The following is a 27,418-nucleotide window of genomic DNA, read 5'->3' on the forward strand; positions in this document are numbered from 1 at the left end:
GGAGGAGGAACGTCTAGCTGCTGCGTCAGAGGAGGAGAGCTTGGTCCCAACATCTAACCTCAGTTCTTCTCAAAGCCCTCAGTGATCTTTGAGATGTTCCTCTGTGAGGAGACTTCTAGGATGTGGAGTTGGATCAGCAGCAGAAGCTCACAGAGGAGGCAGACGTACCATGATGCTCGTCAGCTGGAGGACAACTCAGACTAGAAGGACCTGCAGCTTCCTCCTTCATGTGTCAACTGTGAAATGAGGAGAACCAGCACCTCCTCTCTGCTTGTGTGGATCAGGTACTGCACAAAGAATCAGCTGTACACTTATTCTGACACATCACACTGTCGTGCACAGACACACAAACACACACACTTTCATGACGTGCACACACACACACTTCCGGGTCGGTTCCCCATTTCGTTCCCCTAACGTGCGCTCTCACGTGCACGTTTCCCCCATGCACCTAAACGAATAAGCTCCGCCTTTTAAACGTCACATTATATCAAACCAAACGGTTTCTGGTTTGACAGACGCAGATGAAGATCGTCTGGTCTTCTTCAGGTGAATCACAGAAGATGATCAAAGAAATTCATCTAATCAAAGATCTGCGGTTCTGACAGCTATTGACCCATGAGTCAGTCGGGTCTAGAACCACATACCTTAGAGCAGAACGTTCTTCTGCAATGATGGTTGGAGCGATTGAAGGGGTTGAACGCTCAACACTTTGGCTCTCTGAGGCAGCCCTCACCATGATACCACCTCCCCCGTATAAACACGCCTCCTTCCTTTTCTAAGGATTCTTACACATTGAAAAACTCATTTCTAGACAGAGATCCTGGAACCAGAGCTGCTCCTCAGAGCCAGGTGGCTGCCGTGGAGCTTATCTGCCCCCTACAGGCTCAGATCGGTACTGCAGCTTCACTGCCACCAAAAACACAAACCAAGGAAAGAACTCAAACACAAAAATGTGGTTTAATCCGCCAAAAAACGGTCTGAACTTTAGGAAGGTCCAGATGTTTAAAGTTTGGTTAAAACTGTCATTTAAACACTGAAGCTGCTGTTTCAGGAGATGCGTCCAGAAAGCAGAGTTTCTGTCAGAATCAAGCATCCTGGAGACAAACAGCTGAGCGTGGAGCTCTACTGCCCCCCAGTGGAGACAACATGCAGCACAAGAAGATCCGCTGCAGGAAGTTTCTCTGGAAAAGGCTTTGGGTCAAATCCAAACCACATTCAAGCTAAAGCAGAAACTGAAGAGAATCGGGACTCAACAGAAAACCCAGAGGCGCCGTGCTGATAGAAAACTGTATTTACGTCTGCCTTGTATCTGATCGTTTTCTACAGCTACTGAAATAAAAAAATCTGTAGGAACTACAGGGTCGACACAAAAATATATCAATGACATTAGATCCTGAAGTGGAGCTACAACACGTCCAAACAGCATAAATACTGGATTCTGCTACAGTAAAAACCTTCTAGTCTTCAACATAAACCTTCATGGTGGCTGAGGCGGAGTGTCCACACCTTCTGCCCGTGAACCACCCAAAACCTTCGTGTAAATGTTCCTCCTTGGGGCTCCTTCTGAGCGGCTCCTGCTCCCATCACTATACATTCATTTTCATAAGGCATGGCAGAAGCTACACACAAGGAGGTTCCTGGTTCCACGCCGCCTTTACCGCAGCGCCGCTGAGGCCGTTCCTGCCGCTACGGTTAGAAGAAAGAAACGCTAAAACCCCAGGAGGGACAGATCCTTCTGGGCTTTTTAAAAAACAGTCGCCCCAAAGAGCGAAACGTAAAAACAGAAGTTTAAAAAGAGAGAGCTGCTGCAGAACGGTTCCAGTGTTTGAGTCCACGGCGGAGCGTGAAGGGAGGTCCAGGAGGGTCCCTGACCCCGGGGCGGAGGACGGCCGCTCTCCATCCAGGAGCCGCTTCCTTCACGCTCCTCTGCCAGGGGGAGGAGGGTCCGCTGTCAGCCGCCGCTCCCTCCCCTCCGGGCCACGGCGAGGAAGACGAGGACGGCGTCTTCATCAGAGCTCGGTGGTCAGGGGACCTCTGGGTTTGGCTCCGTCGTCTGAAGGGGGGGGTGGACCCCTGGTGCTGCAGGAAGCGGATAAAGACAGATTTATGCTGCTCGACTGCAGACACGCCCACACCATTACCACCCCACCTCCGTGCAGGCGCTTGTTCAACATGAGGCTCTCAGGGTGCTGGTTTGAATCCTGACTGACCGCAGAACCACAGCATGAAGCCACAACACGAAGCCTTCCGTTTGTTATCTTTCTGCTGGTTTTTCAGTTTCAAAAACAGAAACGGGAGACGTTTGATGAAAGACATTAAAGCTTACCTGGTGGGGGCAGCATTGTGTGCATGAGCGAGTGGGGGAGGGGCCCCTCCATCGACGGGGGGAACAGGAGTGACCTTGGAGGGGGGGTCTATGTCGATCAGGCCGTTGGTAAAGATGCCTGGAGGCTGCAGAGCAGACGGCATGTTCACGTTATGCACCTTTACCAGAGGGAGGGGTTAGTGATGTCACTTCCTGCTGAGGGCCAACTCACAGCAGCTGCAGGGACGATCCAGCGAGGCGTGATCACGGCTTTGGGCGGCTGCAGGGGTGGGGGCTGAAACACAAAAGAGGGTTGTGATGGACAGCTTAACCCCTCCCTTCTCGTGTTCCCAAACAGGAAGTTCCATTGCTTCCCATACGGCCGCCGCCATGTTGAAACCAGTGGCTCTGCAGAGCGACTTGGACCAGACCAGGAAGTATTGGTGAGCGATTTGGCCTCATTTCGCGAGAACCGGCGATTTCTATGGATGACGTCACATCCATGTCACACCTCGATTCATCCATCATATTACAGTCTATGAACCTAAAGCATGTTCTGACTCGGCTCTGACTTCTGCAGAACAGGAAGCTGCTGATGAAGCTTAAAGGAAAACGACAGGAAACTGGAAAATAGAAAAAGGAAGACGATGGTGCATCTGCTGCAGCAACAAAAACAAACTCAATTCCCTAAATCCATTCAGATTCCTACTCAAAAGGAAAAAGTTGAAGTTTTCTCATTCAAAAAAACTGCATAGTATTTTTGAAAGCCATAAAAGTGGAAAAAAAAAACCCTAAAGAATCAGCAGGAACCTCCTGGAGGAGCTGAACATTTTCATGTCTGAGCATCAGAGCGGCTGAAGCGATGAAGGAGTTCAAACCGCAGAAGAGCCAGGAGGTGGGGGCAGGACGCTCACCAGAGGAGACGGATCCGTGAAGTCGATCAGGTTCTCGGTCGCTGGGCTGAGGGTTTGCAGGTCGAGCTCCTCCGCTTTAGCCTGCGACACAAACACACTCATCACCATGGAAACGGGAAGGAACCGCGTCAAGCTTCAGGCTCAAAGTTCAGGTTGGAGCTGAAACACTTGGGAATTCAAAGTAGTGAGAGCTCCATTGGTCAAACCTGTAGCTTTCTTCAGGCTGAACAACCGTCTTACCTTCAGCAGCAGACCTTCAGGGGCAGCAGGAGTCTTGGAAACCGACGGTTTCAGGTCTTCCACTGACGTCTCAGCACTAAAGGATCCAAGAGGAGCAGAAAGACACAAATCATGAAGAGAAACCTGGAAAAGACTGGAGAAGACGAACTAAACGGAAGGAGGAGGAGCTAGAAGTGAGTCAGGCTAAGAGGTTCCAGGTTTGTGGATTTCAGGGGAAGATGATGATGATGATCTTCTGTGAGATGAAGCAGAACACCAGCAGGTATGGTTGGAGCTCTGCTGCATCACCCCAGAGCGCCCGTGGTTCAATATTTCACTCTGCTGCGGCCTCCAGGCAGAAATCACAGCATCTGACGGAGCTGCATTACCCAAACACACCAGCAGAGGTCAGCAGAGATCAGAAGGAAGCTCTCTCTGAGCTCAGTCCAGAAGAAGGTTCAGAAAACATGGACTAAGCTGTGGTCAAAGTGTCTCCTCCTGATCCTCTCAGCAGATCAAGCTGAAAGATGTCCGTGTGAAAGCAGACCTGACTTCAGCCGATGGGACCAGCGAGGCGGCTTTGAGAAGCTCCCAGGAGTCCTGAGCCTCTGGGCGGCTGCTGACAGAAAGAGACGAGTTACTTCCCATCCGCCCCGAACGCACCTTCAGCCTGGAAGGAGGAGACACAGACCGAGTCAGTCAGAGGTCCACAGAATCCCAGTTCAGAGGGACCGAACGGGACGTGAAGAGACCTTCAGAAGTTCTGTTCACCACACGACCAGCTCTGTGTCCTCACGTGACGCCACGCTCTCTCAGCAAACTCAACTCACCTGGCAGAAGCTTCCTGCAGGTTACAGTTTTTGTCTCCAGCCGGTCCGGCGTGCTCCTCCAGAGGCCCCTGCACAGAAGACACCAGGAAGACCTCAGACCCAGCTGTGGTGAGACCTCTTCCAACATCTGGACGCTGCAGAAGACGCTGAGGAGCTTCAGCTGCAGCAACAGTTCAGTACCAAGAACAGCTACAGGTCTTATGAAGACACTTTGGACCTTCAGGCCTGACGGCGGCTCCAGGTGGTTCTAAAGGTTTTACTGGTACCGAGTCACAAACGCTCAGAACTTCTGCTAGATCGGATGTTTGCAACGACGCTCACAGTTGGAGAAGGACATCAGATCTCTCCTTTTACACTGGGGGGGGGGGGTATTCTGGAACATATTTTTGTACCTGCATAATAATACGTCTTTCTTTGTAATAAAATGGTCAAATTCAGTTGATTTAAAGATCCCAATGTTAAGCACTGCAACTGTATCTCATCTATTTTACCCAAGCAAATTCAGTGCTTTTATTTTGGTAACTTAAAATATAGAAACATTGTCTGATTTCTACAACTAAATATTTTTCAGTATAAATAAATAGAAGGGATTTTTCTTAACCACTAAGGTTCTAAAAGTACGATTGAGGAAATAAATTCTGTTTATTTCCAACATTCATGTTGATTCTCCAGAACTTTTAAACGGTTCTGGAGTCTGAACGGAGCTTCTAAAATAAAAAAGACAAAAACACAAATTCTTTCCAGAAACAACAAAGTGATGATGATGAGGATGACAGGATGAAGAGCTTTAACGTGGCTCAGATGCTTTGTCTCCATGACCGTCTGCAGCTGCAGCTCCACTTTCTCACATGTGGAAGTAAACACGGAGTTCACGGCTCATCGCCACGGCGATGGCCTTTTTCCAGAGCGTTGGACACATCACTGAGATCCATCAGAACCAGAATCTATTGCTGGGAGGTTCTGTCTTCATGTTTTGTGCGTGTAGAGCTGCTCAAAGAGGCTCAGTGGGCGGAGCTGCCAACTAGCGGTTGGAGGTTGAAGTGGAAAACACAAGTCAGATGCTGAAGGAGGCTCAGAAACTTTGAATCGATACAGGTATCGCCAAATGAAATATCGCCATATATCACCGAATCAATGTTTTCCAACACCCTCATTTCCCACACTTCCTCATTTGAGGAGGCGGAGCTTCACCGAGTGTCTGAGATCTTGTAAAAGCAGACGGTTTGAGCAGCAGACCTTCAGGGCAGCAGCTTCAGCCTGAGCCTTCAGGATGTTGCTCTTCAGATCCTCGGGGGTCCGCAGGGGAGTGACCACTGGACTACTGCCCGTGCTGTTCAGACCGCACTTCTCCGTGAGCTTCACCACGTCCTCCTGCAGAACAAACCAACCAGGGGGGTCGACCACGTCCACCGGTTAGGAGGAGAACCCTAGAAGGAGAAACCGCACCTGAACACTCACCTGGTTGTTCATGGCAATGTTCACATTGATGTTATTTCTGGACACAGCCAGAAGAGGACTGCTCTCCAGCTCCAGCTGCTTCAGACGAGCCGCGGCTTCTGCAAACACAAAGGCAAAGGTGGCTTCTTCTGGCTCCTCCTCTCTGCGCTCACTGAGCTTTGTCAGAGAAATGCGTTTAGGTGTGCTGACCGGTGATGCTGAGCTCTGCAGCCGCCACACTGGCGGCGGCGTAGGCGTGGCCCGCTCCGGGCTCCAGCGCTGCGGCTGCTGGAGGAGCGGCGGGAGCCTTCAGGACGTCGTCGATGCAGGTCTCCAGCGGCTCGGCAACCACAGGTAAGCTGTGCGACACAGTGAAAAAAAGAGGAGGGCAGGTTCACCTGTACGGTTCATCGTCATCCATGAAGACACTTCAGCGTCTTACCTCTGCAGAGCCTGGAGTGATGCTCAGCACCAGATACTTCAGAAAACCTGTCTGAGAAGCTGCAGAGATGCAGCTGAAGCTAAGCCTGTGCTGAAACACGGGCCTGCAGGACGCCGCTGTCTCTGAAACACGGGCCTGCAGGACGCCGCTGTCTCTGAAACACGGGCCTGCAGGACGCCGCTGTCTCTGAAACACGGGCCTGCAGGACGCCGCTGTCTCTGAAACACGGGCCTGCAGGACGCCGCTGTCTCTGAAACACGGGCCTGCAGGACGCCGCTGTCTCTGAAACACGGGCCTGCAGGACGCCGCCGTTTCTTTGACAGATACCGGGGCTCGCTGAAGGTGCTGAGCGCACGGCAACAGGCTGAAGCGGGCATCGCTCAAAGCCGACGCCAGCGCAGCTTCAGCGTTCTTCATCAGTTTCCTCCAACAGAACCAGAGACAGAGTGTGTGACGTAATCACTAGAAAATCAATTCAGTCGCCATTTTTCCACCAGACGGATTCCGCCATGCTGGAGCCAGACGTCGCCAGGAGGCAGGGATCGTTTCTATGGTAACCAGTCTCACCAATCAGGAGTGAGCTTGTTGGATGGCCACACCCCCACCACTTGAAACCTGTCATACATTTTGAACGCTGGATGTTGGAGCCAGCAGGCTCCACCTACTTTTTATTGAGGCGTTTGATTGGTCGGTTTATAACTTAGAGAACACAAAATGAGGATCATCCGGAAGGGAGGGGTTCTGCTGTTAGCCAATAGAATGACGGAGAAACCACTGTTTATTTCTGCAGAAGTCTGTGGGATGTTGGCTACTGGGAGCCACTTCCTGTTTGGAACGCCAGGGGGAGGAGTCAGTCAGTCCAGTTCTCATATACAGTCACAGAGACCAGTCAGGAGGAAAGACATTCGGCATCTATTGTGTTTCTACTGAGACTCTTTGTAAGGAAACAGAAGACAGAAAATCTTCTGAATGCAGCCGAACAAAAAGATCCTTTAGTGGAAATCCACCAGTGTCTGTGAGTCACATGTATGGATGCATCAAAAGAAATTCTGTTAGATTTAAGACAAAATTAAAGCATATTTTAGTTTCAAAATCAGTGTTTTAATGACATTTTCATGTTAAATGGATTCAGTGTTTTGTGATTCTTCATTTGGTAGAAACATGACAGAAGAGGAGAAGGCGACTCAAAGACCACCTTCCCGCCTCGATCCACTAAACCTGCATCCCTTCAGCGTCTGCAGAGGTGACGCACACACGCTTCTCCACACGCCGCGTGGAGCCGGTTCTCGCTCAGAAGACTGCAGATTCCAGACTGGATGTGGAAATGGAGCCGAAGAGGAATGCTGGGAATGCAGCGTCCGTCTTTATCTAAGGCCTTCGGGTTCACAGCAGTAAACTTATGGAATGTAGGAGAGATTACATAAAACACAGGTCTTATTGCCCTTCATGTTACAGCAGATGCCCCAGCAGGGGGGCAGGAAGCTCCCCCTCAGAGAGAACATAAGGAGCCGGTGAAAGTATGCGACCTTCGCTTTGGATTCAGTGGGATGAATTCCTGAGCCTCACGCCGATGGCAGGCAGGAAGGGGGGGTGGACATGAAGGAGATGGAAGGGTGACGAAATGACCTCTGACCCCGAGCTGAGGGGACGGGTGGAAAGAGATCCAGTTTTTCTGTCTGGTGTGAGAAACGTCACTGATGAAGAGGAGGGGGAGCTTCATCCACTAACAAACCTTCACAGAAACAGTCCTTCAACAAACAGCACAAAACTGGACAGAGCAAGTCGCCTTCATGGTAAGCCACGCCCATTTCTCAGCGTGTCGCCTGCTCCTTGAGGGGAGGGTGGATGGGACAGGATGGATGGAGGGGGGTGACCTGAGGAAAACAGGGTGAGGGAGGTGAGAGGGGTTTAGGGGAGACCAGCTGATGAAGGCTGGGATGATGATGATGATGATGACGGCGGCGTCTGAGGAAGATGAGGATGGAAATGCAGGAAGGACAGAAAGAGCGGAGGCAGGAATCTACCATGCAGCCGCCATTCCAGCAGAATCTGAGGAACGGCGTGATCGGCGGGAGCCCGCCGTTCCAAGCACAGATGGTCACAGCAGCCGAAGGGCTTTAGACGCAGGATTTCCGTCAGAGCGAAGCAGCGGGGAGGAAGATGAGGATAGAAGGAAAGTTTCTGCTTTTTTACTTTAGATCCTTCATTATAATATATGTAATAAACATTTGCATGTTTTTACATCACATTCAAATAGGATTTAATATCATCCTTTGGTGTCTTTTGTGACTAAACGTGACGGTAACCATAGAAACGCCCCTGACTGCTGCGTCTGAATTCCTTCCTGACTGAATACTTTTTTGCCCCACTGTGGACGAGCAGAGCAGCTGCTCACTCTTTAGCGCGTTCTCCATGTTCTGTCCAAACCTCCACAATCCAGAGACCAAGAAACTTCCCAGAAGTCTCTGCAAAAAGCCAGTGTGCGTTGATGCTCACTAGATCTGAGAATATAGACCACAATGCATTGCGTCAGAACAATTTTGCTAAAGAAAAAATGTATTTAAATGTATTTTTTTAAGAAACTATTAACGATTTTATCTTCAGAAGACATAATCATCACAAAAGCTCATTTTAATTAGATTTGAACTTTGTGAAATCCATGACATCATATCCGCCGTTTAAAAAAACAGGCTTTTCAAATCAGGGCTCTACTTAGTGCTGCACTCTATAGTTTTTAGGGTTTAGGGCGGGAATTCAGACACAGCATGAATTACTCAGAATATGAACCGGGTTAAATCAATACTTCTATGTTTGTTTATATTTTAAAACATTTTTAACCAAACTTATTCTCACATGGGGCTGAATGAAAGACGTTGGCAGCCGCTCAGGTGAGCCCAGGTGAGCCCAGGTGACTCTTCCTGGCTCTGAGGCAGCAGAGGAGAAACTAGGAGAGCTGGTTTCTCCACCTCCACCAGGACCTGAGGCCCGAGTCGAACCCACTCGGACCATCGTGTTCACGTAAAATGGAATTTGGCCCTGAGAGTTTTTTATTCCTGTTGGTCGTGTTTCTAGGATGATTGTAACAGAGCTGCATTCATGCTTCTGCTAAATGACAACAGGTAAAGTGAGAAACACGAGTAGAAGAGCGAAAGAAGAGGACGATCAGAAGATGAAGGGGAAAAGAATCTGCTCCAAAGCTGAAATCAAATCCTGCTGATTCATGCCAGCCACCAGAAGACACCCCCCCCAGACAGAATCCCAGATCATGACAGCACCTCCTGCACCGATCAGGCCCCTCCCATGCTGATCACATGACTACCCAAAGCCTCCACTACACAGCCACTGATTGGTCCAGGCCAGAGTGGGGGGGTACCTACCAGCCTGCCTCCGTTCAGTTAGTCCTCAGTACATGTTAATACTGGAACAACAAGGGAACACGCAGGTTTACAGCGGTCAGTGAATGCAGCACCGGCCTGCAGCACAGACAGGAACACCACAGCAGGGCTTCACCGACAGGAGCCTCACCTGTTCCCCAGGTGAAGCCGTCTATGCTGCACTAAGACCCCATGAAAGAAGTTCAGTCTTTCTAACTGAAACGAATGTTTTCTAACACTGTGTGTGTTGACGATGATTTAGGTTAAAAGCAGCACGACGAACCATGGCAGATGAATTATTAGTCACATTTCTGACCCGCTTATACCACAACATTCAACCAGGTTTTACTTTATTGGTATTATTTTTTCGGTTAGGACTATTAGTCACGTGGTGTGGCGTTGTCAGGTTACCGTGACAACGCCACACCAACCTCCGATCTCTACTGCAGTGGCAAAGGAAAGCGACATCTATGCTGATGGTCACGATGGTTAAATAAAGCATCAGAACAGAGAGAAAGCTCCAGATGATGAAGATCACGTTTGTTTTGAAGAAGCCAGCGTAGTGATACAGAACATCTAAGCTCTGCGACCGGAACTACTTTTTCAGGCGTGTGGTGATCATTTTTTAATGCACACCCCAGCAGCCAATCAGAATCGAGTATTCACCTGCACCACAGTATAATTGAAATGATTTTTAAAAAACTCATAAAAACTTCAGAGTTAACTTTATTTCATGTTTTCCACATCAATATAATGTTGATCGTGTTTGTGTAAACGTCACTAAACATGCTGCTGTGATAGAACGATTATGCAAACATGGAACATTAACTAAATGACTGAATGAGGATTTAAACCCATGCTGTGCATCAGTTTAAACTGGAATCTGAAATGATGACTGAAAAAAATTCAAACTTGTCAACTTTAGAAAAATCTTCAGGCTTTTTCTGCTGCAACAAACGTAAAAAAAGCAGATGGGTCCTGGGGGGCCGACCGATCAATGTTGCCTCCTCTGCCGTCCGTCTCAAGAAAACAAAAACCCATTTTTGACCTTTAGCCATTAAACCCCCACATCAACACATGAAGAGCGTCTAAGCTGCTCTAGGATCTGGAGGAAGCACAAAAACATGCCTCCTCTGTTCCTGTCCTCAACCAGAGACGGCCGCGTGGATACGCCCCTCCCACAGACTTCCCCCCTCCTCTGACCCTCCCGTTTCCCTCCTCATTGGCCATAAATTGAAGTTGAAAACATCTGGACGTGTTCTGAGATGCAGAGCAGGCGTGTGGAAGCGCAGAGAGCCAACTATCCAGGTCTACCAACCTTCTCTTTTCTCCTCCAGGACTCCTGGGCAACGTCTCGATTTCTATTGGTCCACAGGCAGACGGCGCTATAGGGCTGACCACAGGCATCGCTGACCAGGCGCCTCTGGGCGGAGGCTGCAAGAGGAGGCAAAGGGAGGACCATGAATCACAACAGCAGCACAGAAAAAACCTTCTTCCTAATATTTTATCAACTGCAAACTAACTGACCTTAGCTGCTCATGAAAACGATTAAACAAGCCGTGAATCTAAGCTGAACCCCCACAGAGTGTCAGAATGAGCCCTTTAGTCTGTCTGTGCTGCTTATCCACAAACATTACAGAGTAAAACGCTGGATGTGCTTCTATATGAACTGTTTATTTTTGTCTGATGCAGAAAGCGAGTAACAGCCGGATGTTAAAACATGAAGAACCAAGAAGGCAGTTGGTAACTACAGACAGTATGAACTTGAATGCATCGCTTTGATGTGAAGCTGCAGAGCCATGAAGGAACCGTATGCTTAAGCCTTTCATAGCAAACGATGTATATGATCATCTACGACCTTTGGCACACAAAAGAGATATTATTTAGGTTAACCAGGTCTCTCAGCTCATTTTCCTGCGAGGAAGTAAGACGACTTGATCTCTGAGGCTCCGCCTTTTGCTCTGTGTGGGTCCCGCCCATTTCATGCCTTTGACCTAGAGTCGGCCTCGGCAGCGTGTCTGCGTCTCGCCCAAAAAAACAAACATCCATACTGTTGTAAAAATGGATGTGCATGGAAAATGAAAGCGTGTAGCCGATCACCGCTGGCTCCACGGAGAAAGTGGGCGTGTCTATTAGCCTGAGGGCGGGGCTGGCAGTGCAGACTCCTCCTGGAAGGGGCTGTTCCTCATGTTGTGATGTCACAATGTGAGAACCCTCTGGGTTTCATGGACTGGGAGGGGCTGGAGCTCAGAAAGCAGGTTTTTAAAGGAATATTCAGAGATGCAAAAATGGGTCAAAACACCACTTAGGGGTCGTTTGTCCTGAAGAATCAACATTATTATACACTTATAAGCTCCAAAAATAATAGAAGAATTTTCAAACAAACTCCTCATAAATCCTCAGCCTTTCTCCTAGAGTGAACCACCGTCTTCAAGGAATGCAAGTTGTAGATGCTTCCTCATCTCCCAAACATTTAGAAAAAAATATAGCAAGAATCTGGAAAAATGTGTGACCACACCCACAACGCCAGCGTCCAGCAGGTCACCCACAGGCGGTCAATGGTCAATATTTCCCCAACATTTTTCTCTGTAATGTTTGAAGTGACGGGACGAGGACATAACCTAAACGGATCGTGACACGGACACTCTGTGACTTTTCAACTGCAGCTCAACTTCTAGTTTTCATGAACAGATGAGGTTAGAGCCTGTTTGGACTTTGTAGTTCTTCAAAATATTAGAACAAAAATCCCAGAAAAGGTTTGAGTGAAGATCACCCCTTTTTTTTTTCCAATTGGATGCAATAAGCTTCCATTGTCACGCCATCATTACCCGTTTACAAAAGTTCTCTCGGCGCCGTTTCTCACCAGCCCGCTTCTCTCATGCTGCTTATGTGGAAGGAGCAAAGTCTGCATGTTTCTGGTGTAAAATGCGTTTCAGGGCCTTTCAGCAGCCACAGTCGTTGCCGCTCAATGATAAAGCTACACTTCCCAGCATTTCATAGTATTTTATAGTCCATGTCTGACAGCAGGCTGAAAGCTTCACCATGAAATCTCCATCTGCTTTACGGCGACGTAAACTCCCATCACCGATTGCGTGAGGTTGAACTCCTGCCATAATTTAAGTTCAAATCTCAAGTTAAACTGTTTTTTTATGTTTTTTGCATCCTAAATATTAAAATGTCATGACTTTTCCAAAACTTAACAGAAGATTTTGTTTTTCCACAAACTTTTTAAGGACCTATGAATTGCATTATAAGTTTCCAAAACTTTCCAGGTTTTTAATGACCGTAAGAACCGATTCATCCTGACTTCACTGCTGGTTCCTCACCTTGTTGACACAGGAACCGACTCCGTTTCCTGAAGACATCATCCTGTCAAAAGAGAGAGGTTGGTCTTTCTTCAGTCTGAGGGTTCATGCACCTGCATGCAGGTGTGTCTGAGGGTTCATGCACCTGCATGCAGGTGTGAGTTCCACGCTGGGAGTATTGGCGACTGAATACTTTTTTGCCCCCCTGTAGACGGGTGGAGCAGCTGCTCATGATGCTCCATAGAAACACCCCAGTTCATTCATTCATTTTCTATTCCGTTTTTTTCCTTTCGGGGTCACGGGGCTGCTGGAGCCTATCCTGGCCACTTGTGGGCGAAGGCAGGGGACATCCTGGACAGGTCGCCAGGCTATCGCAGGGTAGAGTGTCCACAATCACACACCCATTCACTCTCACTCTCATGTTTTTGGACGGTGGGAGGAAGCTGGAGTCCCCAGAGAAAACCCACGCATGCACGGGGAGAACATGCAAACTCCACACAGAAAGGTCCCCCATTGATTTTTTGGTTCAGGTCCCCCAGCCGGGACTTGAACCGGGGGCCTTTTTGCTGAGAGGCAAGAGCGCTAACCACTGCGCCACCCTGCAGCCCAAAAACACCCCAGTCACTAAAGCAAACCTGAAGGGGGGGGGGGGGGGGGGGGGGGCAGTGAGGTCGTCTGAACGTCGTTTACTTACTCCTGGGTGTTCGGCGGTCCTGAAAAACAATAATTTACAGTTACCACACGTCTGTTGGATCAGAACGTTCATGCTGGCGTTTTTGGATAAATGTGCCTAAACAGAAGTGAAGCCAGCGGCTGATGGCGGCTCGTCTCCTCACCTCTGCTCTGTAATGTCCTTCTGGAGTATCGCCGGCTGGGTCTCCTCTCAAAGGAGGACGAGCGCCTGGCTTTACTGGCCTTGGTCGTCTGATACTCCGTCTTTCCGCTGGAAGCAGAAACAGTTGTGCGTCACGTTCAAACCCTCTGAGGGCTGTGGAGCTCTGACCTTTGTCCCACTATGAACGGAACAAAGTCTGCAGCTGAGCTCTGGACCATCCAGAACCTTTGAACGGGTCTGCATCACAGCAGGAGCTGCAGCAGCACGCCGTCAGCGTCTGCGTGTGCGTCTGCGCATGCGTGAGACCTGTATCTGAAGCGGGAGCCCATGCGTATGAATCCGGAGCGAGCAGAGTTCTTCTCCACCGGGCCTCTCAGCCTGAAGAAGGCGTGGTGCTCCACAGCACACTTCCACAGGTGCTTGCAGGCTTTGGGGTGGTCCATCCTGAACACAAAGGTGTGCTCCTGCTCTTTGCCCTGGGGGGTGGGGGGTTAGAGCAGTTAGGCTCATCGGAAAACATCCCACCGCCACTTTTTCCCGTTTACCATGAGCGCATTGATCTGTCGTTCCACTGATATGACGGAAAGACTGAATCATTCTTAAGTTTGAGCTCGAAAGTTTAAATTTAAAATTATTTGTTTTTTTCTGAAGGAAAATAAACATAGAAAAACAACCAAAAGTAATGCAATAAAAAAAGAAACTTCTAATCCAAGAATCCTACAAAAAAACCTGAAAGAATAAAAAGCAGAAAACTGTAACTATGTTTAGTTTGAATAAAGTTTTTTAATCTTTGTTCTCATTAATTAATGAAAACCGCGTCAGGAACAAACCTAGAACAAGTACTTCATTACTCACATTCAGAAAGTAACTGAGTTAGTTACTGAAGTACTTGATAATTAAAAGGAACTGGTCACAGGAAAAGTAACCGTCTGTGTTACTGTAAAAAAAAGTCTAAATGTGTATTTTTCTGATCAGTTTTATGGTCAAAACGGCGTTTTTTCCAAACCAAAACTGTCCTCGGCTGATGATCTCATCCCAGAAGAACGCAGCGGCGTTCTGACGCTTCACACACAACGAAAACAAGTTTCCAACTCTGTTAGAAAGAAACTCAGATCAAGGCCTGCCCTCCCCAGGCTGCCCCCCAGCACCCAGGCTGGACTCTGACCGCTCGTGTGTGTGCGTGTGTGTGTGTGTGTGTGTGCGTGTGTGTGTGTGTGTGTGAATGGAGCATACCAGGAATGCCAGAGGGGGGAGGCTTCTTTATTAACCTGACTCAAAGACTCGTGGGACGGACACAAACAACCCCCCCACGGTACAGTATCAGCACTTCTTTTACGGGTTTACAAACTTTTTTAAGGAGACGGATCTTTTCGGGGGGGGGGGGGGTCATCTGAGGTAGGGTCATTTAAGCAACCGTTTAACAGGAAGTGACCTTTGCTCCTCGTTGAGAAAAACGGCCGCCGTGCCCTGAAAGTGCAGCTGAAGGGAAACATGGACGAGGAATTGAACCTGTGACCCCAGGTTGTGGGAAAGTCTGTGGAAACGGGATGGAAGAGTCACGCTGGTCTGTTTCTAAGCTGCAATGACTCACGGAGCCACAGACGTGACCACGTGACCTTCAGAAGAACGAGGCTGAGGCTGACTGACCGTGTGCCCAGAACAGTCAGAACTATCTGCGGCCATCTTTGAAAGCCGATGACGAAGAGCGAGGATGACTGCATGTTCATTAACCTGTTCATCGTCTTCAACCACCACCAGAGTCAGTTTGCTCTTCCTGAAGTCCAGGCGGGTTATCTTGGGCCTGGAGAGAAGAAAAAAGGCATCATCAGTCTGACCTGTCAGAGGAACGTCGACAGACGGCCACAGACGGCCACACGTACCAGAAGAAGAGTCCGATCTTAGTTTGGCCTTCAAACACCAGAACCCCAGTGGGAGTCAGGCCCAGACTGTACTCGTTACCGTCCCGCGCCTGCAGGTCAGAGACGGACGGAGAACAACCACCTCCGTCATGCGTTCAAAGCCACATGCTCCTTAAATACGCACACACACTCCTGGGAAGAAGACAAACTCCTGGAAACGTCAGACTCAGTGAAGCAGAGACTTTTACACCGACTGAACGGATGAAAGCAGAAGTCTGCTTCAAACCAGCAGAAACACCTCAGAGCCCAAATGATTCAACAAAACAAGTCCAAAGAGGTTCTGATCACATGATGGAGCGTGAGGACACGGCTGCCTAACGAACAGGAAGTTCATTTATGAAGACGGGCCGCCCAACCCTCACAGGTACGACACACAGATGGGATTTTCCTCGTCTCCTCTTTGTCTCGTAGATGGTTTATATACTTTATTAGATACTTTATTACCATCAAAACACCACAAAATAGATTCTATTTTACATAACTAAAACTTGAAATGTTAAAAACTACTGAATAATCCATTTTCCAGTTTGCAGACGTTCTGCTTCATAAAACAGACTGAATGTTCTGCAAGAGTAAAAAATAATCTGTAAATCTTTGGAGGCAGAAATGCTGATAATCCAGTCAGATGAAACCTTCAGGCTGCAGCGACACCAACATGTCTGAGTTCACACACCCATGAACCTGGCAGCTTCCAGAACTTTCTGACCAAAAAAACAGAAAAAGCTGTGCAGGGTTGTCGTCATGGCAACAGAACGGACCCACAGACTCCCTCCTCTGTGGTGAGGGTGCGTTCAGTGACGCTCGGAAACCACAGACCCAAACAGACGACGCCTAAACCTCACCAGCTATCCAGATGAAGCGTTTGAACTTTGACCTTCACGTTTCTCCACGAGGATTAAAGAACACCAGGGGGCAGGAGCTCAAACAGGGGGGGCTTCCCCACAGTTACTGCCTGGTGAATTCTGGGAGCATCATGGTGGACGCCGGCTGAAGCGGTTAGTGAGTTTTATTGCCTGAGACGTGGGGTCACAAACCTTCACCATGTGCATGTCCACGCCGTACATTTCCAGCCACTTGGCTTTGTTCAGGTAGTTGATCTCAGCCTGAGCTGGAGTCTGGCCTCTGAGGATAGAGGAGAAGATGGAGAAGAGCGACAGCAGCAAAGAAATCCTGCAGGAAAGGACGGCATCTCTGCACCTGCAGTCCTTCCAGGCGCTGTAAATGGCCCTCTCCAGCTCCTCCGTCTGATCGGGGATGAACCTGAACTCCGACACCAGGTCCAGGTTGTGCTCCAGAGGGTCGTAGTCGCCCAGCTCCGCTGAAACCACACAAAGACTCACAGGTTCATGACGCGGCTCTGAGGGCTCCTGGCTAATCCGGCGAGTCAGCGGCTGACTGGCATCATGGGAGCAGACCTGCAGAGCCTGAGGACGACTTTCCAGAAGAACAAAGTCGCAGGAATCCAGTGTTCCTGGATATTTATTAAAAAAAATGCCTGTCTGCAACTGACAACTTGACACCACTGAGAGAGAGATGGTGGATTACAGAAACCGACAGAATCCCGTCAGCTGAAGGTCATGAGAGCTGTGGATCACTGATGAACGTGTGCTGAACGTTACTGTTCTGAGACAAAGCCTCCTTCAGGAGACGTCTGCTCGCGGCTTTGCTTCCTTCAAAGACGAGGAAACAAATTCCAGAAATGTGTCTACAGGAGAAAAGAAGGAGCAAGACCAGCTGAGAGAGGAGACAGAGCCGGGGCCGGATTATGGGGCCCCCCGACAGGATCCCGCACTAATGAGCTGGCATGTGTCCCACAGTGACTTTCTGCATGTGATCCCCCAAGGTCTGCGGCGACTGCCGGTGGGATTACACAACCGCTTCTGCCATGATGCGGGCGAATTCCCAATTCTGATTGGCTGCTGAGTGTGCACTAATAACGCTCAGTGATAACCGCACGCCTAAAAAAGTAGTTCCGGTCACATGTTCTGTATCACTGCGCTGGCTTCTATAAACGATCTTTATCTTCATCATCTGGACATAAAAAAACAAGCGTTTCTCTCTGACATGATGCTTTATTTAACACATCGTGACTACAACCTAACAAAAAGTCTTTTTGTGAAAAACGCAATCCAAACCGAAAAGATAACAAGAATAAAGGACTAAAAACTGGTTGAATATTTATTTCTTTTGTAAGTGACCATGGTAAAGCGGGTCAATGGCCTTCAAAGTGTGCATCATCAGAATGAAGTGTGTTCATTCTGATGATGCACACCTAGTTGGCCTTAAAGGACCTTAGAAGCCGATGGTTGTACTTTGGCAGACACTTAGGAGAATAGAAAGATCTGTTTGTCTGTGGAGGATCAGCTGAGCCTTTCATCTACATGACCAAGCGAAGACGAGGCGTGACGAAGGCTCTTACCCTGCAGGGAGAAGGCCCCCAGCTCCACCGCCGTGTCAAACGGACACTCCAGCCTGAAACCACAGGAGTGACAGTCACACACCTGAAAACCTGCAGAACACAGAGTACCCCCCCCCCCTTTAGAGGCACTTCAGTAAAACATGAAGGTGGAAAAACAAAGCTGGCAGCTATGCTGCAGTTCACCAAATGGCCACTAGGGCTTTGTTAGAGACTTATCTTCTTGAAAAAACATGGCTCCAAAGTCATCTCTCAGAAAGAAAGGTTGTAGAGGGTTTTTAATAAGTTCCTCTCTAGACAAAAACTGAAATGCTCAGAGTTCTCTGGACAACCACAGGTCTAAGGCCCGCCTCCTGCTGGGCGCCGCCTCCTTCTGGGCGCCACCTCACTTCCTGCTCTGTTAGCGTTGGCAGGTAAAGGTGTGAAGGTCAGGACTCGTCTCGGACAAAGACACGGCCCCAAAGGAGCCGCTGCTGGAGGCGCGTTTGGCCGCAGACTACCCCCCCCCCCCCCCCCCACAGGCTCCTGAAAACAGGAGCTGCACGCCGAACGGGAGGACACTGTGTGGAAAACAAACGTACTTGCCGCTGAGGACGTCCTGCTTCAACTGCAGCACAAACAGGTACCTGTAAACAGGTGGACAGCAAGAGAGCAGCTTTTCATCAGACACCTGGACTCAGAGAAACACGAGTTCAAACAACAGCGTTCTGAAATGACAGAACATTCTAAATAAAACTACATGCATAGTCCGGACAGACCAGTGAACATCACAGAATCCTGTCCTACAGACACCCCCGCTTCATTCACGCCTTATTGGAACATCTCAGGGTCAGAGTGGAACCACCTCCATCACTGACAGAAACGCCTGGCACCGGAGCCCCCCTCACCTGGTGAGCTCCTCGTGGAGGTTGTTGGGTTCTGAGGAGTAGAACTTGACCCGCATGTGGAGGCAGTACGGAGGTCCGACTGAGAAGGGCAGACGGAGCAGGAAGTTCAGGATGTGCCTCGGAGCACAGAGGAGGCGACGGAAAGCTTTCAAACTCACTTTTCACTTGTTTTTTGATGCTTTTGGTGACGTCCAGCCAGTGCTGCAACCAAACACAAGAAACAAACGTCTGCGGCCGAATCCAACGGAGAGGCAGCTGAGTTCCACGTGTTTACCAGAACATTCCTTTATTTATGCAGAAGACTTGGTCAAAACTATCAGACTAACTACACCTTTGAGCAGTAAAACCCTTTGACTGTATGTGAAAACTGGACTGAGTGACTCCGCCCTCCTGGAGTTCCAAACAATTCAGTTCTATTTTATTTATATTAAATATCACATCACGTTTGTCTCAACGGTTTTCACTCCAATAACTGTACAAAAACACACAACCAGTCATTAAATATGAACAATAGCTGATGGCTAAACTGAACTGGACAGACCCTGGACATCCCTGACCTACGACCCTCCTTCTCAAACAGGAAGTGGCTCCACGAAGCCAAGAATCCACCGACGTCTACAGAGAAATGAACGGCTGTCAGTCCTTCCATTGGTCAGAAGAACCGTTCTGGATCTGAAACCTAACACCTTCCTGATGATTCTCAGTTTTTCATGATACTCTTCATTCAAGTTACTGAAGTAATAAACTGACCAATCAGAGGCCTCAATAAAAGTAGGAGGAGCCTGCTGGCCCCCACAGCCAACGTTCAAAATGTCTGGCTATGTCTGAATCCCCCCCCCCCTAACCCCTAACTACCAAGTAGGCCTGGGTTTTAGAAGCAGTTCAGACTCTCTACTGAACTACTACTCATCACTACTGTTTAACGGTGAAGTTAAACTCTAATTGATATGAGCGACGATTATTTATGGTTCCACTGTCTTCTGAAGATAAAAACGTTGATGGTTTATTTATTTAAATACATTTTTTGGCTAAATCTGTTCCGACGCAATGCATTGTGGTCTATATTTGCCAATCTAGTGAGCACCGATGCACACTGTTTTGTTGCAGAGACTTCTGGGATTTTGTATTTGTAGATTTGTACAGAAAACGGAGAACGTTATAGAGTGAAGGAATTAGGACACAAGCTTTGACAGATGTCGTGTACCCCGTTTTTGAGAGGCCTTCCAACAGGCTCACTCCTGATTGGACACCGTGGTTGTCATAGTAACGATGACTCTGACCGACTTAATCACATCACTGCTTACTGAATGGCTCCAACGTGGCGGCGTCCGTATGGTGGAAAAATGGCGACTGCATTGACTTTTGGTTGGAGCTGGAATAAACCATTTTCTGTGGATGCCGTCACACCCGCTCAGTCCAGTTCTCACTTACAGTCCATGTATGTTTACAGTGTAACACTTTTGGAATCGCAACAAAGAAAAGTTTGAACAAAGCAAGGACCAGCGGTGAAGTCTCCTAAATAATGTTTGACTCAGGAAACTTCACTTTATAACACCCCCCCCCCCCCCACACACACACACACACACACACTCACACACACACAGAGGACACACCTAAGGGGGTGAATGAACATATAAATATAAATAAATCTTTTACTTTACTAAAGTGTTTCCTGATTTTGTTTGCTTCTCTGCTTCATCAGACCTGATCCCCTATGGAGGTGGGGGGCGGAGGATGTGAGGCAGGATGGGGGTCACCTGACCTTTGCCCTGCGACTCTGGCAGCACAGACATCCATGCAGCCGAACGGACATGTCTGATGCTAACAGAACGTCAGTTTCTCTGCACTGATAACAGGAACTCACAGCTCCTCCTCCTCTGGTCTCCCCCACATTCCTCCTTCCACCTCCTCCCTCAGCCTGGTGACCACCCCCTCCATCAGGAGCCGGCCTGACTGACTATCACTGAGGAGGTCCACAACCACGCTCAACACGGAACCACGGGGTCCAGCTCTGACACAGAAACCAGGCCGTCGGGGCGACTTACTGGAACTTGAGCGTAGTCCATGAAGCGCAGGCCAAAGTAGTCTTTCTCCACGATGTCCAGGTGATACATGATCTGCTCAAACAGCTCCTCACCTTTGGCTTTTTTCTGAGGAGGGAAGAACAGAGGAGACTGAAGGTTCTGCTGGAGAACCGCTAAAGAACTGAGCAACAACACAGGAAGTCATACGTGTCAGAAATGATCCAAACACACAGCGTAAAGGAGAAAAGCTGCACAAAGACAAATACGCTGCTGCTGCTGGTTCTTGTTCCGTCATGTTTGGAGCAGAGGGGGATTTTCAGGAGAAAGTGGAGATCAGAGGTTAGGCTGTGAGAGGAAGGCGTACCAGGAACAGCCTGTGTGCTGCTGCCCCTGGGAGACCTCCTCCACGTGCACGCACACATGCACGCACACATGCACGCACACATGCACGCACACATGCACGCACACATGCACGCACAGTTTCACTGAAGCAGAATGCTGCACATCCCAGCAGCCACCGTCCCGACTGCGCAGGTGACCACGACCAACTATGAAGGCGAGGAACGCCGTACCACGGGTGGCCTGGTTTCAACACAAACGCATGGGGAGGGGGGCATGTTAGCTGGCATAGCACACCCCCAAAGTGCCCGCAGAGAGGGGGGGAATACAAAGAGCTTATTGTGCGTGGTGCGGGGGTCTTGTTCTGGAGCTGCAGCTTTGTCTGCTGGTTTGCAGTCTGTCTGCAGGAGACCCCCCACCCCACCCCCACCCACCCGACCCCCCAGACCCAAGAACGCAGAAACACTCACTTAAAGCTCCCAGCAACCAGCATGCAAACCTTGAGTTTGTTCTAGTCGCATATTTCCATCTACTGCTTTAACACCCCCCCCCCATAGTCTCAAGGTGTGGGGGTGGGGGGGGGGGCATACCCAGGAGAATAAAAACACATGGAAGTGTGGGAGGAAACCTGACTTTTCAGATTAACAAGATGAAAAACAAAACCAGGAACTCTGTCAAAAAGTAAAAACAGAAGAGAGGAAGGCAGGAAGCAGAAAGACAAACAGGAAGTCAACAAATTTGATTGGAGGCTTGTTTGGACTCGGTGTGGGCGGTAATGGCGGTGGGATCCCCTAACAACCAATGAGTGGAGGAACAAACACACGGACGGACACTACACCCAAAACCCTTCTGCGGTACTGAGTAACGCCGCTGAGGAAGAGTTAGGAGAACACGTCAAAGATGAGGATGAGGAAGGGCTGTGCAGACGTGACTAAAGAGGAAAGATTTGGTGATGAAAATGTTATTTAAACAACATTATATACAAACATATGAATATTCTATTGCTATGACACTAATAGGGCGGCCGTGGTGAAGCGATAGGGCGGTCGATCCATGATCGTAAGATTGCAGGTTCGATTCCGTGCCCCCATGAGTCAAGGTGTCCTTGGGCAAGACTCTGAACCCCACCTTGCCTACGGTGGGAGGCGGGCGCCAGTGTTTGGCAGCGGAGCCGCCACCAGTCTGTGAATGTGTGAGTGACTGTGAAAGCGCTTTGGGCCTCGTAGGTAGAAAAGTGGTATATAAGTATATGAGTATACGTCATTTACCAATACTAGTGTACTAGTCTTCTAGTAATAGAAAACTAATACATCTAAATACGTTTTTACCTAAATTACTCTGGGTATTTCCCCACCGTTCCAGTTCGCTTGTGGTTGTTGGCGTGTTTGGTCTGCCTCTTCATATTCATGTCCTTGTAAACAGCCGCAGGTCTCGGATGGGCCGATTGAATGCGTACTTTTTCTTTTACTGGACAATCCCATTGTACTTGAGCTTCTTAACAAACAGTAAAGGATCTCATGAGAACAAGGATCCCTTTAAAAGGTTCATACATCTGTAAGCATTCAGACCTTTTATCCAATGTTGGACATAAATCATAAACTCTCCACATGCATCGCCATCAGAAATAACATTTACTGTAAACAGGAGCTTCCCATCTGTTAGGAACAAGTTTATATTTCAAAAAGAAAGTGTTTCTGGAAACAGTCAAGAGAATATGGGTGGATGGCTGATCCTGGCACCAATACATCAGCCGTCCCTAACATCCGGCACAGTTCTGTATTTCCCTGAAGGAATGTGGTCGTCACGGTCATCTTTTTTTATTTACAGTTGACGTTCTGAAATTCCGATGGCATGACAGTGTCGTCACAGGTTTCCACTGGCTGAGAAAGTCCTTTTAAAACCACTATTACCAAACTGGAGATGCAGTCTATAGAAATGCTGGACGCTGCACGTTATCAGGAAACTGAACACAGGCCACGTTTGCACCACGGGCCACACTTTGGACATGCCAGAACTAAAGTAACACTAAACTAATGTAACAACAACACAAAAATAACCAACGCTGTTGTTCATACGACAATAAAGCAAATGTAGAAACACTAACATAATGATAAACTACATAAGATAAAGAAAAGAGGAGAAACTCTGCAGACGGGGAACTCAGTCCTCGTTCTGGAGTTCAAGTTGCTGCGTTTGTTAAAAATGTTTCTTGTGTATAGATAATGAGTTTGTGTTACATTTTGTCATTTGTAACGGCTCCTGACACGACACTAAATGAAGAGGCCTCATGTGTTTTATCAATCCTCCAAAATGCACACATGTCAGTTTATTAATGATTAAATCTACTGTCAGAACTGGTTGTGTTTAGATTAAGTTCTTATCTTGTGCTGCACAGACAGAGTCCCCTAAGTTTCTGTTTCTGACAGAATCACATAATAATAAGTGGAAGTACGTTTACTGCTTTAGGAGGATCTTTGACACCGTTTTATTCTGAAAGGAATTAGAATAAATCCAAATTCTGAATTAGCCTATTGAAAAGTCTAACACTGTTATAGTTTAAATACTGTAAAAATGTAAAAGCTACATGCTATAAAACAACTGTTGCATTAAAACATCATTCAAAGCACACAAACACTCTTTAGTCAATCCATGTCAGACTTTAACATCTATTCCACACATGTCAAATGAAGCTACAATTGATCATTTGAACTCAATTATTAACGGAAAATATGAATTGTTCTGATCCAGATCTCAGCCCATCAATCCTCCCTGTAATTATTTCTAGGATTAAATGAATAAACTCCAGGCTGGATTCTTAAAAGTTAATAAATATAAAAAGAGCCTAAAGAGACAGACTTTTGAACGGCTCTTTGAGATGAACTGATCCAAAATATTCAGATCCCTGAAAAGAGCCATAAATCCCATCACTAATGCTGAAGGAAGGTAACCGGGCTAAACTGAGACGACCTCAGACATAGAGAACAATCTGGAATAAGGTCATGGTGGGAGCGCTGCCTCGTGATTTAGCTCTCCTTCCACATCCAATCCAGACTCTACTTTTCAGAATGTGTGGAACAGAGTCTGAAAAGGTTCAGACTGCGTCTGTGTAAAAGCAGAGAAGGTTCTCCATGTGTTCCACATGCTGGGGTTCTGCAGAACAGGGGGTGGACCGGCAGACCCGACCGTCATGGAGCAGAAACTTCCAGATGGTGGAGGAAGAGACCAGAATCCCCCTGCATGGGTTCAGCGTCACATTCAAGGCAAGCGGCTTTAAAGCAGCAGGAGAGAGAGTTCCAGCACCACCGAGGTTTTTCCCAGCATCCCCACTAAACCACCGTCACCACAACAAGCTAAATTAATTAAATCAGTTCATAAACGTATAGATTCAAGCACTCCATAAGATGCAGATGCAAAGGGACACGCAACAACACAATTCACCTCATTTGCCTTCTTCAAATGCTCTTCTGGGAATTATGGGATGGAATTAAGGCAGAAGAAACTCTGACTTTTCCCAGAGTTTGTAGCAATGAGGATTTAGAATATTCTGGGATGCATTCCGCAAAAACCCATCATAAAAAAGTATCCGGACTCTCAACAGACCCTCGCCCCCCTCCTCCTCACCGGCAGGTCCACGCTGACGTCCGTCCCGTCCAGCAGGGACACCCGGCAGGTGATGATGGACGTGGCATCCCCGGCTGCAGGAATGTGCGTGGTGGCACGCTGGGCCTCCCGCAGCCGCGCCTTCTCCGCATGTTTGCGGATGGAGCGGCGGCCCAGCGTCCGGCGCAGGAAACTCAGCATGCTGGGGGGGGGGGGGGGGGGGGGGTAACAACACCAAACCTGACAACAACAACAAAAAACACAAACATTAAGTGAAGCTGGCAGACGATCAAGCTTCAGCTGAAAACGACCCGTACGTTAGCCCCGCCCACCGCTCCTGGACATATCCGACTAGCTGATGACACACCCACCCACCCACCCCACCCCCCTGAAATCAGCTACATGTGGAGGAGGATTCACGCTGAGCAAAGCGAAGCCTCTCTGTGAAGACTAGAAGCTAAACATCCAAAGACAGAAGGAGCTTTGCCAGCGTTATCAGCTGAGATAGAACACAAACATCTCACTTCCTGATGTTTGACAGCTCAGATCCTCACGGACACCCCCACCCCCCCATCCTGTGTTCAAAACATTTCAGAAAAGACAGAAATACAGCTAAATATATTACAGAACTGCCCCGTCTCCTTCCTTTTATTTCTGCTGCTGGTTCTCACTGAGGGCGGAGCTTCAAGCATAGCTCTCCTTCTGGTCCCAACATCCATGCAGACGTCACGACCCACAAACCAGAGCCCAGGTTCACCGGCCTGTCAGTCAGCCGGGGATCGAACCCTTCTGAGATGTTAACCAACCGCCTTCCCCTCATCTCCAAACTGTTGCTTTTGTCCTGCACACGTGCAAAAATCAAACCCTGCAGCGTTACGGTCCACGCCCACAAATCTGTGAGCGCCTAAGGCAGGCGCGGCTGCAGGTGCAGCTGCAGGCGCGGCTGCCTTAGGCGCAAACGAGGTTTACACAACCTTCATGGCTGCTTAAGAAAGCACAACAGAAAACTCCACTGCTTTGCTTTTGCGTTTTTTAACGTCAAACTGAATAAGATCCCTCTAGCGGACATGGTGGCGGTATTATCATGATTGGGAAAGCTTAATGTCTTTGTTTGCAGGGGCTGATCAGAACAAAAAGTCACGACTGAAACCTAAGACATTGTTATCAGGAGAACCGCAGAATGAAGGGATTCTTGACTGAATGGAGGAGGAACTCAGACTGACGTGAGATCAACGACCTCCTCCGGTTAGGAAACAGAGGGATTTAATGAAAGGAGAACATTTAGCAGAGTTTGAGCTTTTTTTAACGTTTGTTGGACGTTATTCAGGAAAAAGCTTTAGTTTATAGCGTGAAAAACATCGTTTCTTCATTAAAGTTCCACTTCTGGTCATTTTGGCACGTGATGGATTCGTGCCGTTGCTCCACATCCCTGTGTTGCCTGGACTTCTACCGGGACACGGATCCAGATGGAAATCTAAGTTCTGCTCTTTTTCAAACGTGGTTTAAAGTGTTTCTCTTGGAGATCCGTGAACTAAAATTCCCAGAGACCTTCGGGAGTTTGTGAATTTTGTTGCTCGCGGTCACACAAACTCGGCAAAGATCGTAAAACGAAGAAAACGTTAGCTAACCGCGTCCGGCTCCGACAAGACGGGGGGGGGGGGTGTAAAAAAAACCTCGCAATTTGTGGGGAAAAGGGCACCGAAAAGCGGGAAAAAAAAGTCTGACGACAGTCTCCACCGCGAGAGAGGGGTTTTCCTAAATTCCCGAAAACAGTTTAATCCTCACCGGTGAGGCCCGGGCCTGGAGCACCTGAGGCGGACAGGAGCAACAGGTGTGCGCTTGGAAAAACCCGCGGAGCCGCCGCTGAGAGCGGACTGCTGAGACGGAGTAGTCTCCGGCCCTGCGAACGAGCCCCGGACGACAAAACGAACGCCGCCCCGACACACTTGTAGCCGCGAGGACGTCTGGATGATGGGATACTTACAAAAAAAAGCTCCCCGGAGGAGGACTTCACCGCGAAAGCCCGCCGCCCGCGCGGTCACGGCGTCGGGGGGAGCTCACACATCCCCGGGGCTCCGCCGCGCTGATCTTCTCCTCAAGGGTTCCGCCCGTTTTCTCCTCCGAATTCTTTCCCAGATCCCAACAAAAAAAGTAGGAGTCAGGCTCTCTGCCGGATGTGACGTCACCACAAATCCCTAACAAAAGCTTCATTAGCATTTTTAAAGACGCACGCGGCTCATTCCTCTGTTATTCTGCTGGAAACTGTTTAATTAAAAAAAACATTGCGATTCAATTAGTTTAATATTTAAATCTGAATTTACGCAATTAAAAAAGGAAACATCAAAGAAAGCCACCGTCAAATCAGGTAAACTGTCTGTTCAACTGATTCTGTTCACATCAGTCCAGTGAATCCAAATCAACTAAAATTCAGATCTCACATACAGAGAAAGCAGAAACATTACCAAATCTGCCAGAAGACACTAGACGGACGCGAGCATCTGAATCCCTGGTTATAAGGAACATCAGAAGGGGGGAGGGGCCCCCCTCCAGGTTCATCCCAGAATATTCC

General features: G+C 48.5%; 1 protein-coding gene across 1 annotated transcript; it reads right to left on the reverse strand.

The window, feature by feature from the left end:
* Positions 1 to 1,276: 1,276 nt before the first annotated feature.
* Positions 1,277 to 27,031, reverse strand: epb41l5 (erythrocyte membrane protein band 4.1 like 5). Its single transcript, XM_023950765.1, has 26 exons — positions 26,834 to 27,031; positions 24,871 to 25,089; positions 20,932 to 21,036; positions 19,045 to 19,087; positions 18,887 to 18,965; positions 18,581 to 18,625; positions 18,003 to 18,055; positions 16,781 to 16,901; positions 16,618 to 16,705; positions 15,545 to 15,633; positions 15,396 to 15,465; positions 13,971 to 14,140; positions 13,666 to 13,772; positions 13,524 to 13,542; positions 12,851 to 12,893; positions 10,843 to 10,958; positions 5,919 to 6,067; positions 5,730 to 5,827; positions 5,508 to 5,642; positions 4,272 to 4,339; positions 3,989 to 4,111; positions 3,463 to 3,538; positions 3,223 to 3,303; positions 2,541 to 2,603; positions 2,330 to 2,454; positions 1,277 to 2,082 (listed from the first exon to the last, which is right to left on the reverse strand). The coding sequence occupies exons 2-26, from the start codon at positions 25,048 to 25,050 to the stop codon at positions 2,013 to 2,015; spliced, it is 2,316 nt and encodes a 771-aa protein (XP_023806533.1). The 5' UTR covers positions 25,051 to 25,089; positions 26,834 to 27,031; the 3' UTR covers positions 1,277 to 2,012.
* Positions 27,032 to 27,418: the final 387 nt, after the last annotated feature.

Source organism: Oryzias latipes, chromosome 21 (genome assembly GCF_002234675.1).
Source record: "Oryzias latipes chromosome 21, ASM223467v1".
NCBI lineage: Eukaryota > Metazoa > Chordata > Actinopteri > Beloniformes > Adrianichthyidae > Oryzias > Oryzias latipes.